This window comes from Sceloporus undulatus, chromosome 2 (genome assembly GCF_019175285.1).
Source record: "Sceloporus undulatus isolate JIND9_A2432 ecotype Alabama chromosome 2, SceUnd_v1.1, whole genome shotgun sequence".
Classification (NCBI taxonomy): Eukaryota; Metazoa; Chordata; class Lepidosauria; order Squamata; family Phrynosomatidae; genus Sceloporus; species Sceloporus undulatus.
Window position 1 is genome coordinate 292554149 of NC_056523.1, and position 21684 is coordinate 292575832.

The 21684-nt window shown below is 38.8% G+C and overlaps 1 protein-coding gene across 2 annotated transcripts in view; it reads right to left on the reverse strand.

Moving 5' to 3' along the window:
* Positions 1–21684, reverse strand: part of HOMER1 (homer scaffold protein 1) — a 106184-nt gene that overhangs the window by 61291 nt on the left and 23209 nt on the right. For both annotated transcript variants that reach the window (XM_042452304.1, XM_042452303.1), the window contains exons 2-5: positions 12962–13118; positions 9006–9137; positions 6378–6470; positions 575–714 (exon numbers count right to left, since the gene is read on the reverse strand). In XM_042452304.1, the coding sequence (XP_042308238.1) occupies positions 575–714; positions 6378–6470; positions 9006–9137; positions 12962–13118 (522 nt within the window). The remainder of the gene's footprint in view (positions 1–574; positions 715–6377; positions 6471–9005; positions 9138–12961; positions 13119–21684) is intronic.

Genomic DNA, 21684 nt, shown 5'->3' on the forward strand with positions numbered 1-21684 from the left:
CTGTAAAGCCCATACAAAGAACAAAAATAAAACAAAGGAAATACAGTAGTTGCTTCCAATATCCAGGAATTTGATTCCAACCCCTGGGTGGGGGAAAATGTGGATGGTCAGACCCCATTTTATTCGATGGTGGCGATGTGTGCATGGCTGTGCTAGCATGTCTGGCATGCATGCACCACCACTGAATAAAATGGGATGTGCCAATTCATGGGCACTCAAATCCATGGATAGATAGCCCATCGATATGGCAGGCCCACTGTAGTTTCCAAGGGAAGCACCTTTAAACTGAAAAAAAAAAAAAAACCAACAACAGCCATTCCACCACATTCCATTGAGTTTGTGACTGTGCTACCACTGAGATACACAGGAAGGATATGCATACAAGAGAGAGACGCCATTCATACTTGAGGGGCTAAACAGATGTGCTGCAGTCATTTCCTCTACCAGAGACAAAAACAGAAAGAAAAGACAGTTGCTTGCATAGCATCTTCACTGCCGCTTCTTTTTATGCGTATGCCCATATAGTAAAGTACATGACTATTACTTAATAAGGATATGCGTATGGAATCTGTACCTATGAGCAAATGGCAATGCATTCTGGGTTGGTTCAGCCCTTGGTTCTGAGTTTTGCGTCACTTCAGGGGTAGTCCTTTCATCGTCTGTTCCATTAATGCTCTCAGGCGTAAGAGGAGATTGAATATCACCTGCAGATTCCTTAAAGAAAGTAAGTTATGATTACAAACGGAACTTTCTATACAATATATTTTCAATAGAGAATACAGAGTTTTATAGGTATTGTGCACTTTGTAGGCACAGTGGGGAAATCAGCAACATATTCCAATTGAGTATTAATAAAATTTAGAAACTGAAATGACAACTAGAAATTGATGAACTGTCTTTCTGCTCTCCCACCTATCCATCCAATAAGAATACTATTGGGAGAAACCAAATATCTTCTTCTTTATTAGCTTGCACACTTCAATGCTCAAAGTGAAACGGTTTATATTTGCTGCCTTCAATGTGTTCAAAACGTTACATAATAGGCATAAATTCAAATAATTATTCCATTGCCAAATGGAAATGAAGTTTTATACATTAGCTTAAAACAGGCATAGCAAACTGGATTTATGAATATCAGCAACCCATGTTTGGACTCACACAGTGTATGTAGAGTGTTTGACTTCAACTTTTACACAGTACTGTATAGATATTTTGAACCAAGTGATATCAAAAAGCTGTCACACTTGAATAAAAATCACATTAACTGGAAAAAATGTTTCCATCTTACTGCAGTATATTTAAGATACTTATCAGCTACAAAAGTAATGTTTGAATCAAGTGGGAGCTGCATATACACACACATACATCTGTGCCTGAGAATTCATAGAGTGTTCAGTAATCCATCTATTTAGAGTACACAAATTAAGCCAAAAGTTACATGTGAATATATTTGTTACTAACTGAAAGATGTTTAGGGATTGGGAATGCAGATCCTCAATTGGCAGGACAAAATGATGCTGTCAAAGGTGCCTGTGCTAGTTATCGCTGCCACATGCTGGTATTTAACATTTAATTGCTTTTACGACTAATTAGAAAATAATACTTTAGCTAAAAAGAAAACTCTCAGATGTTAGAAAACACTGCAATTAAAACTGCATAGCACCATCTTTCTTAAGTTTTTTTATAATATGGTAATTCAGGGGCATAAATATTTCTCTGGGTCCCTAAGTCACTTCAGTCACTCACTGTCCTTTAAAGCAGAATGATCCAGGCTGCCTGACAAGGACAGTTAGTGTTTACATAGCATCCTAAATATTGCTTAGAGTTACTAAAACTTTGCACCAAGATACTCTCTCTCTCAAAGAGGTCATCTGAACCAGAGAACCAAAATAAGGTGAATAGGAACTGAGTGATTTTTGTATCCCAAGTAGATCAGTATGGAATGTGTCATTTTGTGCAGTCCAAATTCTGTTAGAAATCAACTCCCAGCACTTCTAGTTAGCAGGGCTCATGCTTGGGGTGATGGGAATTACACTTGTGCTCACATTTCCATCTTTCATGGATGTTTGAATAGGCTTGGGTAATTTATATGGTTTAGCTTTAATTGTGGAACTCTATGTCTGGTTTTAGAACTCTTTATTGGTACTGAAGCTGCTATAGTCTATAGTTGTCACCAGGCTGTACATGTTATTTTAAGTTGTGGCACACTGTCATGCAGTACTCCCTGTAGGCTGGTGTTGATCTTGTTTTGTAGTATAGAATAGATCACTAGCATTTTGTTGATGAAACATTTATATAGTTGTCAATTGTTTATTTGCTGCTGAAACAATTACTGTATATAATTGTCACTTCCTTATTTATGGCCTTATATGTTGTCATATATTGTTACATTATATTGCCTATAAGCCTCTATTGCTCTGTATCCCCCATGTTTTTCACAGTATTACTTATTGTTCTAGTAAAACACACACACACACACACACACACACACACACACACACACATACACACACAGAGAGATAATCTGGAGTATCCCTCCCCCCTAATTTTTGTTTGATGTTCTGCTTGTTTAAAGACCCTCTTTTGTTTTCTCTTGTTTGGGAATTACAGGCCAACATCTTGAGTGCCAGAGTTTCAAATCTTGGAGTGGAGAAACTGGATCTCCTGGCTTGGTAAATCCCAAATGATTACTGCAGTATGGTTAGTAAGTGCCAGAACAGTTTTAAAATGTTATTTTATTAGTATTCTATGCATTTAAGTTGCCTGCATTTTAAATATTTCCTCTGTAACTATAACAACTAGAATGTGTTCAATGAAAGCCAAAAGCAATCTCTTAAAGAATTCTTGAAAACATGGAACTGTATTTTAACTTAAGGCTTTATAATTTCTAGAGGACATGTATAGCTTTCATTTCAAAGAAGTTTGAATGAACTACTAATCTGATGCTTAGAAGGTACATGAGAAAACTAATTGGAGCAAAGATTTTGTAATTTTCACTCTGCATATTCAATAGCTTTCCTCCAAGCTTTTCAATAATTATTCTTAAGCAGGCAATGCCAGACCACTTCCAAATAATAAAGGTAAAGGGTGCACACAGCTGACAGATATAAGAATATAATGAGCCCATCTCAAGTTGTCAAATTATATAGCAGGTAAGAATGAGAGACAATAATCTCACCATTCCTTCCAACAAAATTAAGCAGAAAATATGGCACTACAAATTCCAGTATATATACACTCACACACATATATACAAAGTCCTCCATTTTGTAGTAGCTTTTAGATTTTGTCTGGATATAGATTGATAAAATTGCTTAGATATTATTTTCCATACAGAAGAAATCAGAGCACATTAAAATAGAAATACCACCCGTATGATCACATATATAAATACCATCCATCTGATCACATATCTGACAAAGAGGGTGAGAGCTGGTTTACAATCCATATGTAATATTGGAATCTTGGTTCTGAATTTCCTATGCACTTATAATATTTTTTCCCCTTCTAACTGAAGTATTTCTATGGCGCGTTACAGACCGCCCCTTTAGGGCGGCCTGTACCTACCCCTTTTCCCGACGGATCGCTTCCCGCTGCCTGGAAAGGGGTGTCCTTGGGGATTCAAGCCCCAAGGACACCCCAACAGCAGCAGAGAAAGGAGAAAGGGGCCACTCGGCCCCTTTCTCTTTTGTGACGCTGGCGCAGCCGTGTAAAAGCTGCGCTAGTGCCACAAACCCAAGAAGGAGCTCCCTTTCAGAGCTCCTTCCTGTGCCACGGAAAGGGCACCACAGGCGCCCTTCCACGGCGCCAGGACATCACATCCGTGCTGCCCCATTTGGAGGCCGCGCGGCTGTGACGTCCTAATGGTGGCACCCATGTAGTATGGGCGCCGCCATTTTGTACATACTGTGTACGTACTAGGGTTGGGGGCGTCTGAAAGAGACATCCCCGGGCAACCCTACTACGTACACAGTACGTACTAAAAGGCCCTTCTGGAAAGGGCCTATGTAGAATTGTGCCCTTGGAAACTACTTGCCAATGGGGTAACATGCATTCATGCCAGAGGATTGTGGGGGATTGTGACCTGTGAACAGAGATGATGATGATGATGATGATGATGATGATGATCCCACACCTCTACAAAATGCAATCGGGATGGCTTACAAAAATTAAAAAATATAAATCCAAAACCCTCAATCCCCCCTTAAAATACTATTAAACAATGTAAGAATTAAAACATACTTAAAAATTAATACAGTAACAATAGACCGTGACTGAGGTGAGGTCAGAGTTCAGCAGTTAGATTTCTTTTAGTGGCCGGGGAGCTATTCAGGAAAGGAGCTAAACTTTCATAGAATTTATACTTCTAATGAAGGGGCTTTAGAGGAACAAAACACAGTTTCAGGTGGAAATCAAGTCAATGAGTGAACTGGAACAAAGACAATTTGTAACAAGTGAAGTGATGTACACATCATAATAACAAGCCTTGAGAACCAACTGCCAAAAAGATACGATCATTGGTTCTGCTTGTAAATAAAAGTTATTTCTTTTCTTGTTCACAAGGGAGTGGATTGAGGTGATTATTTTTATTTTTATTTTATTGATAAAAGACAAACATTATACAACTAATATAACTAACTTACTAACATACAATATAACTAAACATATCTACCAAACACCCATACATACATATATACATATTTACATACAAACATAAAAAAGAAATACTATATATTTTATATTATGCTTTTGAAACTTCCCTTATCAAGTGTGTTCACCTTCTCTTATTATTATTTTTAACTCTGTTTTCCTTTATAGATGTTTCTATTCATAAACTCTAGTTCCCATATTTTATACTTTTTTCTAGAATATAAACAGCGTATGGAGAAATATATATATATTTCCAAACATCAACACATTTTATAAGGAATAACATCAACAGCACGCTACAAGAATATTATAACACTTAATAGAAAAGGATACTGGGAGCCCATCCCTAAGACACTTAGTAAAAGGATGTATTTAGGAGAAAACTGGGACCAGTAGAAGGGCCAGGAGGTGTTGAATATATAGTTCTGAAGGAAGAAAAGCCTCAAACTATAATATTGTAAAATAGGAGAGGAATCCTGTGTAACCCGGTGGTCACAGTGACCTTACTTCATCCAGGACAACTCTTCATACAAAATATCTACTACTATCTTTCCTACTGGCTACCTGCTAGAGGAAATGTATTTGATAGTGGCTTTCACCATAATCTTTGGAGGTAAATCTCTGTTGAAAAGTAAATGGAGACAAGATAAATACAACCCCGTCACCTTTCCACAAATCTTTTCTTAGGGATGCTGATGGAACAAAGAATCAGAGAAAGTCCAAAACACACATACGAATTCTAGAAAATCTAGATTCTACATATTATGTGAAGTAATCTAGCATGGAAAGTGTTGGTACATGTTGTGTATCCCTTTTCTGGAATTCCAAATTTAAAATACTCCAAAATCCAGATTTTTCTCCCCATAAATGTCTAAAATAATAACACATTTGCTTTCTGATGGTTCAGTGTACAGAAAATTTGTTTCATGCCCAAAGTTATTTTAAAATATTATAGATAAAATTACTTTCTGGCTATGTGTATAAGGTGTATAAGAAACATAAATGAATTTCATATTTAGACTTGGGTCTCATCTCCAAGACATCTCATTATGTATATGCAAATATTCCTAAATCCAAAAAAATCCAAAATCCCAAACACTGGTCCTAAGCATTTTGGATAAGGGAGAGTCAACCTGTTTTTCATTCAGAATTTCAAGCTCCACAAATATGACTTAAGGAAATTCTCAATTATACAAAAAAGAAAGGGTCTAACACTATGAAATACTAATGGAGTTACATAGATGTAGTGTAGGCAGGAACAGCCACCTATTACTTTATTTTCATCTTTATCTTACACACTTACAAAATTGACTAGTTCACGCCAATCATCTTGTTGGTCTATAGTTTACTGCAGTGCTTCTCAGGATATGAGATGTGAGGAACTGGCAATTATTTTTTCCCAGGCCTCAGCACCATATTTGTATCCATTGGCTATAATATTTCTCTTTTTCCTGGAAATCTGCCAGAGACCAGCAGTCAGTGGCTCAGGGATTGGTAAGGGTCCAAGGACCACCACATTGAGCAGTATTGGTTTACTGCTTCTTCAGCAGTTGATACTGAACCAAGGATACACAGAGCATTCCCCAATATATAAAGATCATGCCAAGCATAGAAGTGAGTGGGCAGTTATGAACCTGACCTTCCCAGTCTTCACACAGTGAATGGATCAAGGCTTAAAAATAGTTGGTAATATCCACAATGCAATATGAACAGAGACTTGAACGCACCTGTGAGGGTGTACTTGTTAATTCCATCTTTTCCTGGGATTTTTCTTTAGCTAGTCGTGCAGCTTCTTTGAATTCCTGAAATTTTTCTGCAAACTGAAAGTAAAGACTTTATGATTATACACTGCACAAAGTACCGGTATCTCTGAGGAGAGAGCCAACCTATATTCATGGTAACATGTGCCATATGTTTTGTAAAAAAACCCCCCAAAAACTGTTTACACTGCCAAATTTTTTATATACTAGTTAAAGTGAATCAGTACATGAGATCTTAGAGACCCAGTGTTATCTAAACCATTTTAGTATGGTGGGATTCCCCCCCCCCATAGACAAGATGCTTCGAAGCTTCTGGAACATATATGCTGGGTTTTGTTTATTTGTTTTTTTAATCACCATCAAACTGGGTATCTGCTGAAGTATGAAAGAACCTGTTGTTATGGAACTGGCTAATTATTTCTGCCTAGTGAGTGAACAGCCACCATTACTATCACACAAGATTCTTCTTCAGCTTTCCAGTATTATTAATAAATAATAATGTATTTTTGGGAAATATCTTGCTGATCAGTTAATTTTCAGCAATAATAATATCAAGATTCCCCAACCCTCCCAAATCTGATACAAATTATTTTAAATAACCCATTACTTCTAATCATCAGTTGCTTGGTCTGGATCCAAGTTTCATTTCTCTGCTGGAGAAAGGCTCCTTCTCATTGAGGAAATGAACCTCTGAACCTAGTCATTATGCCTATGGGGAAACTGTCCACATTTTTTTTACCACCTGCTATTATGCTTTTCTATTATTCCTATTTACATCTGTCTGCAGCTATTGCTTGGTCCAGTAAAGAGAGTCCAGTAAAGAAAGCTAAGAGACAAAAACACTTGCAGAAAATTTGCAACAAGACAATGTTCTATAGGCGTGATTTCCATCAATGAAAAATATGTCCACCTACAATCTTATGCTCAATACAACTTGAATATTTTGCAACCTTTAGCATGGACGTAGTGTTTTAGTATTAAAAGTATTTCTAATAAATAAAAACTTTATTATATTTTCCTTCCAAATCCAATTCCCAGTACTGCATTAAGGTATGGAATGATGACTATGTTTTTGTAAGTTGCAATCATCACACAGTTTTATTCATATGTCCAATAGCTAGAGAAAGGATTTGTCTATTTCCTGCTAGTTTATGATTGCTGGAGTAGAAGAACAGTAAAAATACTCAAAGAAATTTATAGCTAGAATTTGTCCTGAAGCACTGGACACCGACAAAATACTGATAGAAAGTCATAGAAACTGTGCCATTTTAATTTTGAGGGACTACAACCCAGTGGAAGAGCAGTTATTTTGCATAAAGAAGGTTCCAGGTTCAAAGCCAGGGATTCCCAATTTAAGGGGTAGGTGGGTAAAGAGATGTCTGTACTTCAGCCACTCACTCACAAACTGTAAGGTTGTGAGTTCAATACCAGCCAAGGGCTCAAGCTCTACTCAGGCTTGCATCTTTCCATAGGTCACTAAAATGAGTACCCAGCTTGTTGGGGGCAATTAGCTTACACACTGTAAACCGCTTAGGGAGTGCTTAAGTGCATTGATAAGCAGTATATAAATGTACTTGCTATTCCTATTTTGCCCACTTTTTGGCTAGTTTAGGTCAGACAGCTCCCCCGCCTCCCAAAATAAGAAGTTACTGGCATAAATGCAAGGTTCATTTCACTAATCAAGGAGGCATGTCTTGCTCGTTACATTTGAAACCAGCTACAGAAAGTACTGTATTACAGTAATTCAATACAATAACGAAGAAAATATAATCTTCAGGTCCAATGACTTGGTTAATATCCTAATTTTGTATCTAGTCAATACAAAAAACTCACCATTGACCAATGAAATTTATATTGGCTTGAAAACACCATACAAAAGATTACCTTCTATATCTTTCTAGCATATTATCCAAAACAGCTAAGACACAACAAGAATTATAGCCAGTGATTGCCTTTGACTCTGGAATGTACCTGTTTAGAAAAGCAGGTTTCAAAAGCCTGTAGGGCATATGGCCCTCCAGATATTGCTGGACTACAATTGTCATCATCCCCCGCCATTGACTAAGCTGACTTTTTGTAATCCAAAAACTTCTAATGACCTATACATTTTCCCCATACTTTAGGGACTGCTTATGTTACATTTTTAATTTTTTTTAAATTGAAGAATAACTTATTGGAAATCTTTTACTTATGCCCAATTATTCATCTCAAACTTGCTTTGCTGCTGTATGTCTTCAAGTCACATCTGACTTATGGAAACCCTGAGGGAAACTTGTCACAGGGCTTTCTTAGCAAGATTTGTTCAGAAGGGGTTTGACACTGCTTTCCTTTGAGGCTGAGAGAGTGTGAGTTGTCCCAGGGCACCCACGGTGTTTCCATGGCTGAGTGAGAATTCGAAACCTGATCTCCCAGAGTCCTAGACCAAGAAAGGAAACCACTGTATCACACTGGCTCTCACTTTGCTTTTACCTATTACTTTGCTTTTATTGAAATGAACTGGAGGAAAACAATGGTAACTTCAAGTTTTGTTTGAGAAGTATCTTCCTTATGGCAGCATTTTCTCAAGTAATCAAATAGTTGCATACTTTTACTTACTTTCGACAGATGATGTTCAGAGGAAAATCCCAAGCCATAAACAGTATTTGCTCTGCTATCTGCCCACTGACCAAACTTCTGTGATGTTTTTGTGAATGTCATGTTGGGAGTGATGGTACTATTTATTATTGCCTGTACAAAAAGAAATTATGGACTGAATTAAACAAACCAGTCGAATGGTAACCTTGGAAATGCTATCTGGCCATTGTAAGATGGGGGTATAAATTTTAGGAAATAAAAGAGTTCATTACATTACTAAAAGAAACATATTCCAGACACACAGAGATATTTGTAATTGTCACAAAATCCACGAGCTGCTCCTCTAGCAAACTTAAATACAATCTGCTAATTAATAATGAAATCCATTACTAACAGTGGAAAATTATATGACAGACTGCTCCCCACCCAAAAAATGTTACATTACCATTACGCCTTATGAGGTCATTTTGCTCTGTGTGGCTATCATCACATGATAAATAGTGATGCTACATCTTGCTCCCACAGTTTTTGGAGGAATGTGGAATGTGTGTATGACTCCCTTCTCTGATTTAGAAACCTATATGATTGGAATAAGAGCATAGCAGGCGTACCCACTACAGACACTTAGGAATATTGTGTTTCTCTGAGCAGCTGTCAACTCCTTATGGGAGTCACAACTTTAAAGTAAATGGACACCAGTGGAGAATGGTAGAAATTTTTATGAGAAATTTATTTCCCCTACATTTTTGCAAAAAGAGACTGAAAGCTAAGAAACATTACATCAACTGTATTGATGGCGAGGAGGGAGTAGGACTAGTAACATTATACAAAAATTCTGTGGTTACATCTTCTAATATTATTTTTTGCTTTTAAATGAACAGGAAGAAAATTCCATTATTTTCCTCTTCCACGATTTCCTCTTTCATATTTTCCCAATGGAGATCATTCATCTATGGAGTTTATCACACAGGAGGAATTTCTCTTAATTTCGAATGAAAAGAAAGTGGGGTCAGAATGCATTCACATGAATTCACTAGTTCAGCAAATTTACGTGAATTTGAATTCGAACTGACTTCCCATTGCCCAAAAATAGCTTGCCGTTGCCCGAAATTGTGTGTGATCACCTCTCACGCAATAACGTGAAACCCCATGATTGCATCCAGACTGATTTCCCATTGCCTGAAATTGCATGTGGTAGTCTATCACGCAATAACATTAAACCCCATGATTGCGTTCGGATTGCCATTGGATTATACTTCCAGTTTCCCTTGTCTGATAATCTCCCCGTAACTTGGTAACTCCGAGAGGATGTGGAAAAGGAGAGTTGCAAATATTCCCCTTTCTGCAGGGCTAACAGCAGCTTTGAGTAGTGGTGCACAATCTAAATCATCAATGGGATAAGTAGCCCCTCATATCACACCATCAAATTTTGAGCACTCTTACAACTTGCACCAAAGTCAAACAAGAACTAGGAAGTCCAGTTCATGTGTAACGTTTATCTCTTTGTGTAATGTGCCCTCACATTTAACTGGTCAAATGAAACTGCACATGTCAGAATGTGAAACTATTCACATCACCAGAATTTGTAGGCACAGGCTAGAAGGGATCATTAATATCTTTGTTTCCAAAACCTGTAATTCAATAATAAAATGGGCATACAGCCCCATATTTAATTTATTCCAAAAGCCTCAATGGATAAAGCCAACTTAATTAGTGGATCTCTGTCAGAAAATGAAGTCAGTGTTTTTCAAGTGTTTCCAAGAATACTGTTTGCATACTGCATATGTAACCTGTAATAAACTACAGTGCAGAAACAAGGGAAGGCTAATTTTAAAGCAATAATTAGCCCTGAATTTAGATCAGAGTCATGGGAAGTTTGACACTTATAGCCAGATCAATTCCTGAATCCAAAGGTCATCTTCCTTGAGATTAGAAACTGAGACTTACCAAAGGAGCATGAGATCTGCCACTCAGCAAAAGTGGAGAAAGGAACACTTGTTTAGAGCTTGATAACTCTAAATCTGTAGTTAATTCTAAGGAACAGATTTTCAAAATTGACAAGTGACATTGGAACACCTTGAAATACTAATTAAAACACTAGGTCAGAAGTGGCCATAGCTGCCTTTTGTATAAATGAGGAGTTGCTACTATTTGATGAAAAATTGAGATTTGAAGGAAAGAAGAACAGGTGGACTGAAAACTTTAGACCTTCACTTAAATGACATTCAAGTCATCCAGTTGGTGGTGCTGGATAATTATGTTAACTATTTCTGACATGAAATACCATATGGTTTCCTCCTCCTCTGATATCTGCAAGAGTGCACTACAGTATGAATGGCATTGGGTATCAGCATCAATATCTTCAGAAGACTTCTTTGTGCTTTACCAACAGACTTCAATAGAGGAATTGTTTGATCTTATAGTGTTTGAATTATATCATATAGTATCGCTAACTGCTCTGCATATTGGCAGCAATTAGCCCTTTTGACTTAGGAGACTGATTATAATGAAAGAATAAAAAGTACCTATAATAATGAGAACCAAGCAACTTGATTTTCTATGCAGTAGAACAATAAATTAGCAAAACTTTGAGAACCCTCATCTCCAAAGATGTAGGTCAATTAACTACTGTTTTTTTAAAGAAGCAATCTCTTTACACCTCAAAGCAGACAATACAGATGTTCTAAAGTCATCCTCAGCCTCCTGTTCTGGGTATTGATGTAATACCACAGTTTCAGTCTCATTACACTTGCCTCATTCCCTCTTTGCTGTAACTTTTACAGTCAAAAGGCAGACTGTAAGGTCACTGGGGAAGGAATCCTTTTGCACCACATATCTGAACGCAAAGGGAACTTGTAGATACTTTGAGAATGAACTGAATGAAAGAAGTTGTAGCATAAGCTTTGGTAGCCTTTGTCTAGTTCTCACTCACTTACTCTCAAAGGTGCTATAAGATCCTTTAGCATACTGATATTCCAAATGAGCAGAGTTACATTTCTAAATTGTACCCAAATAGTTGAATGACTTTAAAAATATACATGAAAGTGGACAAGAAGCTGCTTGTGCTCCAGATTCTTCATTGTAGTCAGAATGGATGGATTCTGGAGCCAGTAAACTAAACAAGTGGGGAGAAAAACTTTGATAAGCACAGAGCTACAATTCATCTATTTGGTCTGTAGTGTTTTCAAAAAAGACTCAAAGGCAAAGAAATCATACTAGTGAAGTTATCATGGCATTCTTTTGCCAGATGACATTCTGTCTCATTTGCTCATAAGATCACATATTTAGTAAATACATCAGATCCCTTCCCCTCAATATGTAACCGAGGAAGCATCGTTCACACCGATACACCCATCACCTAACTGAAAACCTTTCTCCATCCTTCCAGTGTTAAAACTCTTCTTTGTTCAAAGCCAAACTGAGAAAGACAAGCTCTTAATTTCTAGGGAGACTTTAATTCAACTTAATAGAAAACATTACAGCAAAATATGGCTACATTTTCCATTTGAAACTGGATCATATGTTAATGCACTTTTTAAAAAAATATGATTACTCGATGATATCTGCTATATCAACTAGAACTGATTTTAATACAAAAGCATACATATATGCTACTATATTATCCTATATTATACACAAACTTCATATATTATGAAACACACTTATAACACACACTCTAAGTGTTATGTCATCTAGCCTCTGGCAACATTTATCATGAATTTCAGAGATATGCCAAAAAGAAGCAGACCCTGAACAACTGCCATTAGTTTATTAATGGGTGTTTTGAAATGTAATGATAAAGTATTCTCTTCTATGCCAAAAGTCAAGAATTGTTCGCTCATTGTAGATCACACTTTAATCCAACAGACTGTGTTGAGTTGTACTATACATTAAGAGATTAAAATAGGAACATTTATATTTAACAATCAATAAACTTCTAGTAGTTTACTTGAGCTTTAAAAAGTCATACAGCTTACCTTTGAGCCATCCAAGCTGATTATCCTATAGACATTTCTTGTGCTGTCATAGAAGTAGGACACTGTAACAGCATGCTTGCTGGTGGGAACCCAGTTTTTCTTCGTGTTAGGATCAATCTGGAAGACATGAGCTCGGGTGCTGTAGATGGGTTGTTCCCTGAAGGGCAAAAAGTAAAAGTGATGGATCTGATTTGGACGTAGTATGGTCGTACACAAGTCATTTGGATATTCCATCCATGGGCCCCTCTGGACTTCACTCTGCATGAGTAATGTACTTGCCCCCTCCCCAAAAGGTATATATGTGCATTGAGCTGCAATATAGCTGTGCAGCTCATGGAAAGTACTCACAGGAAAGAGAAGCACAGGTCCTTTAAAACAAATCGAGTGGCCAGCTGTACAGTCAGATAAAAGAGACATATCTAAATATAGAGGCACTACTGATCTACCACATTCCCCTCCCCCATCCTCCATCTGTCAACCTTTTTAACAGTGGCTGTCAATAATAAAAGTGTAATTTTCTTTCAGTTGAAAGACAACAATCTCCTTCTAAAATTCTTAGTAGATGCCTTCAATTGTTCAGTAAATCACAGCTTATGAAAAAAAAAATCAAAACTTGTATATTTTCATCTCAAATATTTAAAGTGGTACATTATAACTACTGTCTTCCTTAGCCATACTTTACAGTCAAACATTGTGGTAACATATGTTTGCCATTTAACATATGTTAAATTATTTGCTTCCATTATCCTAGAGAAAATATATAAGAAATGTGAGCTATGTATTAACATCAAGGATTATGTAATTTCTGTGGTTAGGAATACAGCATCAAAAGCTACACAATTTTTGCCTCATATTCTTTTCTCATGGTGCAGATTTCAAATTGAACTTGAACACCAACTTGTAGATTCAGTTAATACAGGCTCATACCTTCCAGCTCAGCTGTCTGCTGGTTCTTTCAAAAAACAAGTTGTTAATACTTTTATTAATAACCTTTCTAATCATCATAATGTTTAGTCTCTTCCCATATGGGCCAGCACATGGCAATAGACATTTGGTCACAATGCAATAGCTATGAATTAAGCAGTGATGTAAATGAACCCCTGCCCTTCTATCCCCTCAGCTACAATTTACAGATGTCAACTCAAACACAATGCAGTACTGAGTAGTGAAGATCTTTCATATAACATATCAGGAATTTTTTTTCAGTATGTTGTATAGTCAGGTGATGAGATACCAGCTGAAGTGCTATATGTGGGAAGTTATCCTTTAGGTCAAATTTCTGCTCAACCTCAAAGTTTACAGAGAGGCTCAGATTAAGCTGTAGACCAACTCTAGCCTGCTTCACAGGATTACAGCATAAACAAACGTTACTCAAAGTAGAATTCAAAAAGGTATTCAAAGTGAATGGCCTTGCTGTGGGTCGCTGTAAATATCTGGGAGAAAAGGAGAAAGAAACCATTGTTGCCAATGGATGCAAATATGCCACTGAATTCTAGCATAGCTTGAGATGCACTGCCCTAAGTCATGATGTAGACTTAAAAGGTCTGAGCTATATAGCATTAATGCCCACAAGCTGTACTTCTAGACTCCTTTAATACTGAAAAACACTTGATTTCAGTAAGACCTTTGATAAGGTTCTCCATGATAGTCTTGCAAACAAGCTAGTAATATGTGGGTTAGACAAGGCAACGATTAAATGGATTTCTAATTGGTTGACTGGCTGAACCCACAGGGTGCTCAGCAATGGCTCCTCTTCATCATGGAGATAAATGACTAGTGGGGTGCCACAGGGTCCTGTCCTGGAGCTAGTGATATTCAACATCTTTATCAATGACTTGGATGAAAGAATAAAGGGCATGCTTATCAAATTTGCATATGACACTAAATTAGGAGTAGCAGCTAATATCCCAGAGGACAGAATCAAAATTCAAGATGACCTTAATAGATTAGAAAGCTGGTCAAAAGCTAACAAAATTAATTAACCCATGGAGAAATGTAAGGTACTGCACTTAGGGCAGAAAAATGAAATGCATAGGTGGCTTAATTGGACTACCTGTGAAAAGGCTGCCTTGGCAGGTGATCTTGTTGCCTTGGCTGGTGATTATGGGAAACTTGGAGTGAATCTGACCAAACACAGGCTAGAGCACAATGGATAGCTTATGCCATGGTGAGGATGGCAGTGAAGAAATAGTTCACTGCCACCACTGTCATTCAGCAGAGCTGTCTCAAGTGGTCAGGAGTCTTTTAAATTGTGCCCTGCAAGAAGCAAACACAGACCATTCAGTAATCCACTGTGAAGAATTTTCAAGACACTTTGCTGACAAAATCCTTCAAATTTGCTCTGACGTAGAACTATAGTTGATACAGATCTGGTGGCTGTAACCTTAGCTCCTGCTTATTAGATACCTTTCAATTTGTGCAGCCTGAGGATATGAACAGGATCACTTGAGATATGAGAGCCTACACATGAGTACTGGACACTTGCCCTTCCCCTTAAATGTAGCCATAGGGAGATTAGCCAAAAGTGTGAATGCCTCACTGCAACAAGACAGCATTCCTTCCTGCCTAAAAGAGACTGTTATAAGGCCATTACTTGGGGGGGGGGGGGGAGGATTATCCATGAACTCCACCATATTAGAGAATTACAGGCCAATCTGCAATATTCATTTCTTGGGCAAGGTTCTTGAATATGTTGTGGCTTCCCAGCTCCGTGGGTTCCTGGAGCAGCCAGCTTCTTGGGGGCAATTAGTTTACAGTTAGAAACCGCTTAGAGACTGCTTAATGCGGTATGAAGCAGTAAATAAATGAACCTGCTATTGCTATTGTTCTGTAACTTCAAGCCATTTCCAACTTAAGAGCCCCTAAGGCAAACCTATCACAAGGTTTTCTTGGCAAGATTTGATAAGAGGCGTTTGCCTTTGCCTTCCTCTGAGGCTGAGCATATGCAGCTTGCCCAGGGTCACCCAGTGGTTTCCTATGGTTAACAGAGCATTTGAATCCTGGTCAAGTCCCACACTCAAACCATTACAGAACACTTGCTCATGAAACAGATTACTTATATCCATTTCAATCTGGCTTCAGGCCTGGCTCTGGAAAAGAGACAGAACTGTTTGCCTTGGTAGATGACCTAGGTTGGGAACTGGACAGGAGAGTGGGTCCTTATTAGTTCTGCTGGACTTCTCAACAGCTTTTGATCCCATTGACCATGGTATCTTTCTGGGATAGGACTTGAAAACTCTGTTTCACAGTGGTTCTAGTCCTTCTTGGAGAAGTGAACTGAGAAGGTGGACATTAAGATATTAAGTCTAAACAGGTTGTAATCAAGAGATATGTCACCATAGACCAGTGGTCCCCAAACCTTTTTGGGCTTCCACCCCCATTCCTCTTGGACAACAACCCTAGTGCTCCTCCAATACCTATTTCATGATATTAGATTCACTGATCTACTGCAAATTAAAAACAACCAATTGGTCACTGCTCCCTTTGCACCCAGTCGCCTCTGGAACAGCAACTCAGCAGCTGGCTCATTTCTGCCCAGTCACCTTTGCTGAACATCTGTAAGCAGCCTAAGACATCAGGAAGCAATGAACTTAAAATGAGTTCCAATCTCAGTGAAACTTCATTGCCTTTCAGTAAAACACTCATTGGTACACTACAGAAGGATAATTTCTCTGCTTTAGTGGTAACCCCAATTCTCAGTCAACAACATCCCCTTTGGTATCGACTTTGTGCAAAGAAATGTCAAAGGTGGTGATTCATTAATTTACTGAAAGCACAACAAAAAAATTTTTTTGTCCAACCCTGCAATTGTTTTACCTGGTTTGCTGCACAAGAGAGCCGCAGCAGACAAACTGTGTGGCTCCCTCATGCAGCAAAAAGAACCTGCAAAAAGCAGGTTTTCTGCGGCGTCACAAGGGTGCTGAAACATACGGACGCTAGGTGTCCATCACGTCAAAATGGTAGCACCCGTATGTACAGGGTGCCACCATTTTGATGCCCTTGTCACGTGCGAGGGGCGTCTGAAAGTGCCACCACTTGCATGTCACGACAACGCCCCATAGGGCCCGTCTAGCCAGCGCCATAGGTTCTTTTTAAAATATTATAGTTGTGTAATTAAACAAGCACTTGTTAAAGGAAAAATAAAAATCTAGCAATCACCAGAAATATCAGGAGACTGTGACCCACATTTGGTCTCCCATCTTGTTTTGGCTTGGTGGGCTGCTGGGTTGATTTTTCTGATTTCCATTTGTACTAAACAGCTACTGTGCTATCTGAGGTCATGTTAAGAGAAACATCAAATACTTCCACCCTATTTGGCATTAGTAAAGATAAAGCTGGATTACTGTGTACACTTTGGGTAACTTTAAGATGAATAGTGTTATGTACACAGATGACGCTATAATTAAAGACAGAAAGACTAGAAAAGGTTCCAAAAGCAGAAGGGAAAAAACCCAGAGAAAATATGAAGAGAGAAGACTGAAGAAAACCAAAGCAATGATTAGTAAATTAATTCATTATTCACATGTTTAAATCCATTAATTTCTGAGGTTGGAAGTTCTGTCTTGGAAAGAGAGATCCAGCTTCTCCAGTTAATGGTGGGCCCATGGACATATGGTTGTAGATGGAATACTTGTAGCAGTTTAGGAACACAATGAACATCAAATAAACAGAGTTCAAAATTGTCTAAAGGCACCTTGTGCCATAATCTTTCTAGGGAAACTGTGCTAAGAGAATGGATTTATTGTCTCCAGCTTTACTTGGGTATTTATAATTAAAACCATTCTCAAAATTTCTCATTCTCCCTCTATACCAAAGAAAACACACATCCAGTCATGCCATTCTTAGAATTTCTCACAGCTCATGGAAGCAGGGAGCATACAATTCATGAAACTGTGTGCTATCTGTAATGGTTTGAACTAGAGAAAAACTAATGGCCAGCTGACAGAAATAGCAATACTGGTGCCACTGTGTATACAATTCCTTCCTTCCTTCCCTCCTTCCTCTCTCCTTCCAAATCAGAGTTGGAATGAGCCCCATAGAGCTGCCCCCTGCTCAGTGCAGGAAAGCCACCTAGAGACTCCCCAGTAGACAACTGTCTTGCCTTTTCTTTCTTTCTTTCTTTCTTTCTTTCTTTCTTTCTTGAAGATGTCCAGAGAAAGAGACTACACATCTCTCTAAATAATTGGTACCATTGCAGAACCACTCTTACTGTCAAGAAGTTCCTTCCAATATTCAATCAAAACTACCCTCCTACAACTTAAAACCATTAGACCTGGTCCTACCTGGGGCAGCAGAAAACAAACTTACACCTGTCTCTCTCTCACAGTGCTTTAGATTATTAAATAGGGCAATCATATCACCCCTCAGTCTTCTCTTCCCCAGGCTGATCATACCCAACTCCTCAACATTTACTCGTCTATTTTATGCTCCATACCTTTTATCATCCTTGTTGACCTTCTCTGAACCTAGTCCAATTTGTTAATATCCTTCTTAAAGTGAGGCTCCCAGAAATGAATGGAGTACAGTCGTTCCTCCGTTCTTGCAGATTTGAGATCTGTGGTCTTGAATATTCACTGAGAGGTGACCTCCGTTAATTTCAATGGGGCACGCCCCTGTGGCACATCCCCATGCGCACTCGCAGGCATGCGTCCCATTCAAGCCTATGGGGCTTGAACATCAGTGAGTGTCCATTTTCACGGGGGGGGGGGGGGCGGAACAGATTCCCTGCAAAAATGGAGAGCCGACTGTGTTCCAGACAAGACCTGACATAGTATGTGTCATGAGCTGCTATTCAAGTTAGGTTGCTGGAAAATATTTTTTTCTATACTATACTTTGCTTTACCGATGAAAAGGAGGAAAGTTAGTCCTCTTTTTTGCTCAGTACAATAGATTGCTGGCTCAACTTCTCTATCAGTAGTAGAGAAAATGTGCAGAGAGCACAAACTGAAGCAGCTAATACATGCACTTGGATGCAGAAGTATTTTTCATATATCTCAGTCTATTACCATTTACCATGCCAATACAAGAGGCAACAAGGGGGTCAGCTATTTTAGATCTGATCCTAACCAACAAGGATGACTTGGTTAATGGGGTGCAAGTGGTGGGATCATTAGGTGGAAGTGACCATGTTCTCCTGGAGTTTGAAATACAGTGGAAAGGAGAAGCCAGGCATAGTCAGACATGCATCCTAGACTTTAGGAGAGTGGATTTCAGTAAACTTAGAGAAGTATGGAGGGCAATTCCATGGTCAGAAATACTAAAAGATAAAGGAGTTCAGGACGGATGGGACTTTCTCAAAAAGGAGATTCTGAAGGCACAATTTCAAACAGTTCCAGTGAGAAAGAAAAACGGGAGGTGTCTCAAGAAACCAGGATGGATGACTAAGGAACTTTCAACCGAGCTAAGTTTGAAATGGAACATGTATAAGAAATGGAAAAAGGGGGAAATCACAAAAATGGAATTCAAAGAAATAGCAGGCATGTGTAGGGGTAAAGTCAGAAAAGCTAAAGCGCAGAATGAACTCAGGCTTGCTAGAGAGGTTAAGAACAATAAAAAGGGCTTTTTTGGATATGTCCGCAGCAAAAGGAAGAAGAAGGAAACGGTAGGGCCACTGAGTCGAGAGGATGGCAAAATGTTAACAGGGGACAGAGAAAAGGCAGAATTACTCAACACCTTCTTTGCCTCAGTCTTCTCAGAAAAGGCAAAGGGTGCTCAACCTGAGGATAATGGAGCAGAGGACAGAATAGAGGAATTTCAGCTCAGAATAAGTAAAGAGATAGTAGAGGAATATCTTATTAATCTAAATGAATTTAAGTCTCCAGGACCAGATGAACTCCATCCAAGGGTATTAAAAGAACTGGCAAATGTAATATCGGAGCCATTGGCAATAATCTTTGAAAACTCCTGGAAAACAGGAGAGATCCCAGCAGACTGGCGGAGGGCAAACGTTGTCCCCATCTTCAAAAAGGGGAAAAAAGAGGATCCCAACAATTATCGTCCAGTTAGTCTGACATCAGTACTAGGAAAGATTCTGGAGCAGATCATTAAACAGAGAGTCTGTGAACATCTAGAAGGCAATGCCATAATCACAAAAAGTCAACATGGGTTTCAGAGAAACAAGTCATGCCAGACAAACCTAATCTCTTTCTTTGATAAAATTACCAGCTTGGTAGATGAAGGGAATGCTGTGGATATAATATATCTTGATTTCAGTAAGGCCTTTGACAAAGTTCCCCATGACATTCTTGCAAACAAGCTTGTAAAATGTGGGCTAGACAAAGGAACTGTTAAATGGATCTGTAATTGGTTGACTGGCCGAAGCCAAAGGGTGCTCAACAATGGCTCCTTTTCATCCTGGAGAGAAGTGACCAGTGGGGTCCCACAGGGCTCTGTCCTGGGCCCGGTGCTATTCAACATGTTTATCAATGACTTGGATGACAGAATTGGGAGCATACTTATCAAATTTGCAGATGATACCAAATTAGGGGGAATAGCTAATACCCCAGAGGACAGGATCAAGATTCAAAATGACCTGAATAGACTAGAAAGCTGGGCCAAAGCTAACAAAATGAAATTCAACACGGAGAAATGTAAGGTATTGCACTTAGGGCGGAAAAATAAAATGCACAGATATAGGATGGGTGACACCTGGCTGAATGAAACTCCGTGTGAAAGGGATCTAGGAGTCCAAGTAGATCACAAGTTGAATATGAGTGAACAGTGTGATGCGGCAGCTAAAAAGGCCAATGCTATTTTAGGCTGCATCAATAGAAGTATAGTGTCTAGATCAAGAGAAGTAATAGTGCCACTGTATTCTGCTTTGGTCAGGCCCCACCTAGAATATTGTGTCCAGTTCTGGGCACCACAAGTCAGAAAGGACATTGAGAAACTGGAGCGTGTCCAAAGGAGGGCGACAAAAATGGTGAAGGGTCTGGAAACCATGCCCTATGAGGAACGACTTAGGGAGCTGGGGATGTTTAGCCTGGAGAAAAGAAGGTTAAGAGGTGATATGATCGCCCTGTTTAAATATTTGAAGGGATGTCATATTGAAGAGCGAGCAAGCTTGTTTTCTGCTGCTCCAGAGAACAGGACCCGGAACAATGGATGCAAGCTACAGGAAAAGAGATTCCACCTGAACATTAGGAGGAACTTCCTGACAGTAAGGGCTGTTCGACAGTGGAATGCACTCCCTCGGAGGGTGATGGAGTCTCCTTCCTTGGAGGTCTTTAAACAGAGGCTGGATGGCCATCTGTCAGGGTTGATTTGATTTGGATTTCCTGCATGGCAGGGGGTTGGACTGGATGGCCCTAGTGGTCTCTTCCAACTCTATGATTCTATGATTCTATGATTCAGCCAATATCAAACATGACAAACAGTGCTCACTGTAATCATCCTGGTAAACAGGACACTCCTCGGTTGTTAAGGTCACTGTGACATAGACATACACACCATGCACTTGTTTGCTCCCTTTATTTTGTTACATGTTAGACTACATGTAATGCACCAAGGCCTTTAAAAATGTAGTTTCAGAAACATCATTTAGTATTCAGACGTAAAAGGGAGATTAGAACTGAAAGGGAATCCTTTTCAAGTATAGTATAGAAAGAATCTGACTGGCCAGTTAATATTAAAGCTTTTTTTAAAAGACTGTAGTTCAGTTACAACTGTACTCTCCTCTGCATTTCACACTAAATGCAGAAGATGCTCAAGAGATGCTCAGATTT